Below are 7,886 nucleotides of genomic sequence, written 5' to 3' on the forward strand. Positions count from 1 at the left end.
GCTATCTAAGGATGGTACTATAGAACGCCACCTCAAGGTAGGCCTAGTGGCGCCATCTCTTGGTCAGGCCGGAAACTTATCAATCCACCCTCGTATTCAAAAATAATAAAGCAGATAAATGATTAATAAATAACGATCAGAAATTCTACTAAAAAATACGGTTAAAATTATTTTTATAATAAAATAAAAATAAAACTTTGAATTAAAATTACAAAAATAATTAAGTGTTTTTCTTTCCTTTCTTTTAAAGAAAAGACGAGATATTATATTTGTGTTTTGTACAATATGTGCAGGACCAACTTTGTAAATAATCTAAACTAATCTAAACTGATCTAAACTAAACTTTTATTAATTAAAATTTGCCGAATTCAATTTTGAAATTTTTTGTCGACACTCTTGAACGAATGTAATTTTCTATTCATATCCTTCAAAAATTCTCAATTAGATTTAGATATGTAAACTTACGAGGTTAATTGAGAAAGATGTGAAAAAAATGGAATTAAATAACCTCGACTATTTTGAAATTTAATTCAAAATTCAATTTTAAAATGTTTGATCGCAGCGCTTTCGCGGAATAAAGAAACAGTTAAAAGAAAAACTTATATACATAGAAGTCCATGGAAACAAAATATGTGTTGATAAAACGTTATTTCAGCCGAGACTTCAATTGCTGAATTATAAAATAAACGAAATTTTAAATTCTCATAAATATTTCTATTGCTGTAATTTAAGTTTGACGAAGTTTAAAATGTCCGATAATAATTAATAAATTGTTAATTAATGATTAATTAAATTGTTTTCCTTGTTTATAATTCTATTAATAGCTCATAAATTAATAATCAGTTAAATATGTTGCACAGTTCTAAATTTCGGGAATTGAAATATTTGTGGGAATTTTAAAATTCGTTTATTTTACAAGTCGGTCTTGAAGTCGGTGAATTTTAGTTTTGGATATTTTTAAATTTGGGAATTTATTTTTTGTTAATTAAAAATCTTGTCGTTATTTTAAATGTTGACACTTTTCAATTTTGATAATAATATATATTTTCGGCATTTTTTTCATTAATTTGTGTATTCGTTATTTATTTTCTTATTATTCTTTGTCATTTCTGAATATCCATCCAATTTTTTCGTTTGAATTATCTAAATTGTCCCGCTTTTTTCTATATTAAACAAAATAATACGCAAGCGAATAAGTCACATTTACTACTTGACTTTACACTATGATGAAAAAATAATTTTAAAGGGTTTTTCATATTCATTTTGTAATTTTTATGCATTTTTCCTATGGTACTGCATGGTTTTTTTAGAACAAAGTTACTACTAGCGCCGCCGCACGGCCGTTTTCAACTCTCGTGACACATTTTTTGCATTGATCAGTACAGTGGAAGCACCACCCTGGTTTTAACAAAAAATCATAACATTTTAAAAGAAGATTAAATTTTTTTAAAATTGTAAGTGAATCTGGTGGTTTTCGATATAGATTTCTATTAGAAAAGATTTGAAATTCTATCATTTCTAATTTAAAGCTCATAAAATTAGACAATTTTATTTTAAATATAAGAATCGTGAATTTCAACGATTTAAGATTATAAGAAAATTTCGAAAATAGGACAAGTTCAAAACGTTAAAATAGAAATATTTTTCAAATACAACTATGAAAATTCTATAATTTAGAAATGAAAGGAATTAAAACTATATTATTTGTAATTAAAAGCGTTTAAAATTGAACAATCTTATTTTGAATTGAAGAATCTCGAATTTGAATAAATTAAGATAACCATTTTGAAAATGGACAAGTGAAAAACTTTAAAAATGAAATATTTTCAGATTAGAATTTAAAAAATTTTGAAAACTTTCCTATTTTGTTGTTAAAAAGTGAACTGGAATCTTCTGTGAATGAAAACTAAACTTTTTTTTTATTCAAAAATTCTGCTGCTTCAAGATAAATTTCATCTTTTTTGATAAAAATGCAACTATTTGGTAGAGAATTCGAAAATTTTTATAAAAAGTCATCCTTTTTGGTTAAAAATTCGTCTTCTTGGATTGAAAATTCAATGCTTTTGTAGAAAATTATTTCTTCTTTAAAAATTCATATTATGATGGTGAAAACTCAAATGAAATCTTTTCCAACCGAACATTCAACTATTTTTTTAAAATTTATCTTTTTGATTTAAAGCTTCATCTGTTTTAGAAGAAATTTCAGGTTTTTAAATCAAAATGCAACTTTTTGGTTAAAAATCATTCTACTTTGCTTGAGTATGCAACTAATTTGTTTGAAAGATTTGGTTCAATTACTTTGTTAAGAAATCACTTTTTTTGTCAATGATTTATATTTTAAGTTGAAAATTCTTCTCTTTGGTTGAAAGTTTAATTCTTTTGTTGAAAAATAATCTTTTTTAATTAAAAATTCAACTAATTAGGTAAAAGATAAACTACGTTGTTCAAATTTTTTATTGGAGGCTTTTGTCTGGTTGAAAACTTAACTGTTTAGTGAAAAATACTTTTTTTTTTGTTTAAAATTCATTTGTTAATTGAAAATAAAACTTTTCTATGTCTTAAGATTGATATTTGTTAGTTAATAATTCGGCTTTTTTGATAAATTTTTTTTGTTTGCAATTTCATTTTTGTTGGGTAAAGATGCATTAGTTTCTTGGAAAATTATTTTTTGGCCGAAAACTCATATTTTTTGTTTAAAAATTATACTTTTGTAAAGAAAATTTGTCCTCTGGCTTAAAGGTTCAATAATGTAGATAAACTGTTATTTATTTTTTGAGTGAAAATTTGTTATTTGTTGGAAATGCGTCTTATTGGCTTTAAAATTGTTTTCTTCTGTTGTATAAATTTCGTTTTTTTTGTATTAAAATATAAACTATGACACTTTCTTGTTGGGAATTTGTCTTTTTAAGTTAAATATTTAATTATTGTGTTAAAAGATTCAATTATTTTGTTTAAAATTACCGTCTTTTTTACTAAAAAGCAATCTTTTATAGCATAAAAGACTCTGTTTCGCATATTCTCGCAAGAGGCGCTACGAGCGATGCAAACTAACTAAATCCAAATTCACGGTCATTTACCGTTTTTTAACAATTTCAGGTTATTGGTAATTATTGGTATTATACAAAATTAGATTTAAAATAATATGTACAATTTTTCAATAACTTTAGCTTCATTTGATGTGTTTTACCTGAAATTGATATTTTTAAACAAAAATCATTAAATTCAACCCAGTTTAAAGTGATAAATTTCACCAGCTCTAGAGATTTCGCATTCTCTTAGCGTTTTTCAACAAAAAAAAATCATTCGATTTTAAAGAAGATTCATAATTTTTTAATAATTTAAAGGTACATAATGTTTTAATCGAAAATGGTTATTTTTTAACAAAAATCTTTATAATTAAAACAATATTTAGATTATTATAATAATTTTTGATCATGTTAGTCTTTTTCGAACGAAATTTTTGAATTTGCTAACAGTTAAAAATGAAAGAGTATTGAGAATTAAAGAAAATTTAATTTTCAGCAGTTAAAAATTGAAGAAAATTGAAAATGGAAGGAAGTTGTTCATTGAACTTTTAACTGTTGTCAATTCAACCTTCAATTTTGTTCAATTTTCGAAAATTTAAATTTTGAAAATTAAACTGTTGAAAAATGATGAAAATTGAAAATTCCATTTTGAGTAGTTAAAAACTTAAGAAAAGAGCGATGTTTTTTTATTAAAAACAAGTGTTAAAAATAAACAAAAGACATTATTTTAAAGGAAGATTTTGCGTGAGCCTGAAAAAAATTTCTAACGAAATGGCAACGGTTTTTTTTCTAAGTAATACAACATTTTTGTATTTCATAATATCTATTATCTAAAATAATATTAAAGAAAATAAAGGACAATATTGTTAATAATGAATGAAAATTGATATTTTAACTTTATAATTTATATATACGATTTTTTTAAATTTACAGAATATCAGACTACTGACTTTTTTATGGACAGTGGAAATTTTAGGCATAAATTTTTGTTATAATCGCCGAACTCTGGTAGGAAAATGTTAAAATAACTTGAAATTGTACAAACATTTTGCATTATAATTATAAATAATTAAAAATAGCTATTTTCTACGAAAAACACGAAGATAATATAAAAAGAAAATTTTACAAACTGTTAATCTTCTTTAAAATTTATTGATTTTTGTTTCTAATAACCGATTTTTAGTGAAAAACATAATCATAACCTAAAATTTAGCTGAAATAAGTTTTTAAACTCTATATTGATATATCTCGTGAAAACACAATCTTCATTGATATCTAAAATTTTTTATTAAATATATTAATTTCGGGTGTAAAACGTCAATATAACATAAATTTTTTGAAAAATGATAAATATTTTGTGAATGTTAATAGTTTTTTAAATAAAAAATACTAATAACTTCCGAAGAAAAATACTGACGTGTACTCATGATAGAATTCGTTATTTTCAATTTTTCGAAATCTAAACGATTTCCTTTAAAAAACGTTAATAAAACCTGAAACTGTTAATAAATTGCAATTTTTTTTATAATTGTGATATTGGTTTTAAAATACATACATTTTTGGTGTAAGACGGTAAGATAATCACAAATGTTTAAAAGTTTTGAATCTTCTTTAAAATGTACAACAAATTTCAAATAAAGATTTCACAAACATTTAAAAATTGTAAAGATTTAAAGGATTTCAAAGATTTCAAACAGATTTCAAAGATTTCAAAAATTTGGAAGGATTTCAAGAGGTTTTAAAACATTTTACAAGATTTCAAAATATTGCAAATAATTCAATGACTTCAACGAATACAAAATATTTTCCAAACAAACATGCAAGAAAGATTTGATACAAATTTCAAAATATTTCACAAAGATTTCAAGGATTTCAAACATTTAAAAAAGCCGTGTACACCAGATTAAAAAGTTTTCACAAGAATTCCCCAAAGATTTCGAACATTTCATAAAAATTAAGAACATTTCACAAATATTTTTAAACTTACAAAAGAGTTTAAATATTTTAAAAAGGGTACATTAAACCACATTTATAAGATTTCAAAACATTTCAATGATTCTAAAAAATTTCAGCATTCTTTAGAAGATATAAAAATATTTCACTAAGATTTGTGATAATTAAAATAATTCCAACGAATTCAGAAAGATTTCGAATATTGTACAAATATTTTAAAACTTTCAAACGATTTCAAAACATTTCAAAGGTTTTAAACAATTTCAGCATTTTTTAGAAGATATCAGAAGGTTTCACTAAGATTTGTAATAATTTAAGTAATTCTAATGAATTCACAAAGATTTAGAACATTGCACAAAGATTTTAAATAACTTCAAAATTTGTTTGGAGTTGTCAAAAAATTTCACAAAAGTTTAAAAGATTTCAAGGATTTCAAACCATTTTAAAGATTTGCAACGATTTAAAAATGTTTGACAAGATTTCAAACGATTACAATAGATTTCTCAAATATTTAAAAAAATTATTAAGGTTTTCAAAACATTTCAAGAATTTCAAAGACTCCAACAAGGTTCAGTACACCAGATTTCATAGATTTAAATACATTTAAAAGTTTTAAAATGATTTCAAAAGGTTTCAACAAATTTGAGAAGATTTGAAAAAATTTTAATAATTTCAAACGAACAGGAAAGATTTCACGAACAAAGATTAAAGAAACATTTCAAAGATTTAATAAAGATTTAAAAAAATTTCACAAAGTTTTCAAAGAATTTCAAATTATTTCAAAGATTTTAAGCGATTTCAAAAGGTTTCAACACTTTTGGGAATATTGCAAAAGGCTTCAATGCTTTTAAACAAACACAAAAGATTAAAGAAAGAGTTCACAAAGATTAAAAAGATTTCAAGAATTTTAAAGATTTTACAAATGCTTTGAAAAATTCCAAAAGATTTCACCGAAATTTCAAGCTTTCACTAACGTTTTTAATACTTCACAATTATTTCAAAAGATTTCAAAAAAATTTCAATGATTTCAAAGGCAGTACAAAGATTTAAAAATATTCCTAAAGATTTTAAAAAGACGATTCATGTTCGCAAAAAATTAAGAATTTGTTTATTTACGATTCGGCATTCCTTAGACATTTTTGGCCAATAAAAAATTAAATAACTCATTTTTTACATGTATGGCAAACGATTATTTCATTATTTGATGTAAAAAACGGAGACCTAGAAAATTTTGATTTCTTGACCTGGAAAATTTGGAAAAGACCTTGAATTTTGTTCCTAAGAATCGCTAGACAATCTGCACTAACATAATCCAAAATTATTAACATATTCTAAATCTTGTTCGAGTTGTAAGGATTTTTGTTAAAAAATACAACAACTTTTTGGGCAAACGTAAACAAAAATTGTTAAAAAATTATTAATCCTTAACACCCAATGGTTTTTTGTATAAAATAGCTGATTTCTGGTGAAAAACGTTTATATAAGCTGACACTGCTCAAAAGTTACAAATATTGTTCGATTTATTATGATTTATTGTTTTAAAATGCCAATTTTAACTAATATAACTTAAAATTGTCAGAATTTTTGTGGCTGTGATTTTAAATTTTGAAATTTTATCATCCAGTCATGTATTATGAAAAAAAATATATTTGGATGAAAAAAATGTAAGACTTACGAAAAATGATTATTTTAATAATGTAATGATTTTGGTAATTAAATTCGTTCTTACTGTTGCTTCTTACCATTTTTATCAGAATGACTGAACTTTAATAAATTATTACTTTTTCCCGGAAAAGGTTTTCTTTATAAATAATTGTTTTAACGATTTCAGCGTAGAAATATTCATTTGCAAAATTGGAAACAGTGGAGTTGTAGAGAACATTTTTTTCTGAAAAATAACTCATCATTTATTATAATTCAAGCATTTAAAAAAAATCTTAAGAAGCGATAGTAAAAAAAATCAATTGCAAAAAACATAGTTAAAACAAATATTTTTTCCTAGTGTTAACAATTTTCCATTTAGAATAATGTTTTTTTATTGGGAATGGCATCATTAGTAATATTATTTTGATTCTTAATATCACAAAAAAAAATGTTTCTCAAGAGATATATTTTTTGGCACAAAAATTACCTTAAATTCTGTACTTATTTGATTGAATAAACAATTAAGCTACATTTTTGTTAGCTGAGTAAAAATGGTTAGTTGCGTATTTTTAAATATATTTTTTCCTTGTAAAATTCAAATATCAATAAATGTGAATGTAATTATTTAAGGATAGTTTGTTTCAAATAAGTTAAAAAATTGTTTATTGTGTGCAGAATTTGTCATCAGGAATGCTCGTTCATGATTTTACTTCTATTCCTACTATTCAACCAAACTCTACTTCGTTGGCAACGTTAGGTGTGAATTTTAATGACTCCACACAACCTGCTTCTTTTAATATTGACTTCACAAGAAACGAGGAGCCAGTTTCATGTTCTGTCAGTATAAAAGCACCAATTGGGGAAATATTGAGATCCGTCTTATTACCTGAAACTGCTTTCATTTTCGAGAAGGACAAATTGAAGGGAATGAATGAACATTCGACGAAAGTCAATTTTTCAGGAAATAGGAAAATTCTCTCTCAGAAAATCTTTGAAGCTGCGAATCTGGCTGTTATATCCAGCGAAGATGATATTATCAGGTTAGAAGTTGACTTAATTTTTTCGTTATTTATCATTTATTTATGAGGTCTGCCTGAAAAGTGAAATTGTAAGAGTTAATTCTGTTCGATGGGGATGCTATCCTCTTCAAATAACCAAATTTGTAAATTACACAGGCCAACAATTCTCAGAACCAGAGACCAGACCTACTATACCCGAAGGTTTTTGCTGCGCTGAATCCGAATCTGACCTCAGAAAAATTCC

At 24.5% G+C, this 7,886-nt stretch overlaps 1 protein-coding gene across 1 annotated transcript in view; it reads left to right on the forward strand.

The window, feature by feature from the left end:
* The window catches only part of LOC117177900 (AP-3 complex subunit beta-2), a 36,243-nt gene that overhangs the window by 23,820 nt on the left and 4,537 nt on the right, over positions 1 to 7,886 (forward strand). Inside the window, exon 9 of the mRNA XM_033368975.1 lies at positions 7,299 to 7,663. Within this exon, the coding sequence (XP_033224866.1) occupies positions 7,299 to 7,663 (365 nt within the window). The remainder of the gene's footprint in view (positions 1 to 7,298; positions 7,664 to 7,886) is intronic.

The sequence above is a fragment of the Belonocnema kinseyi genome, chromosome 8 (genome assembly GCF_010883055.1).
Source record: "Belonocnema kinseyi isolate 2016_QV_RU_SX_M_011 chromosome 8, B_treatae_v1, whole genome shotgun sequence".
Classification (NCBI taxonomy): domain Eukaryota; kingdom Metazoa; phylum Arthropoda; class Insecta; order Hymenoptera; family Cynipidae; genus Belonocnema; species Belonocnema kinseyi.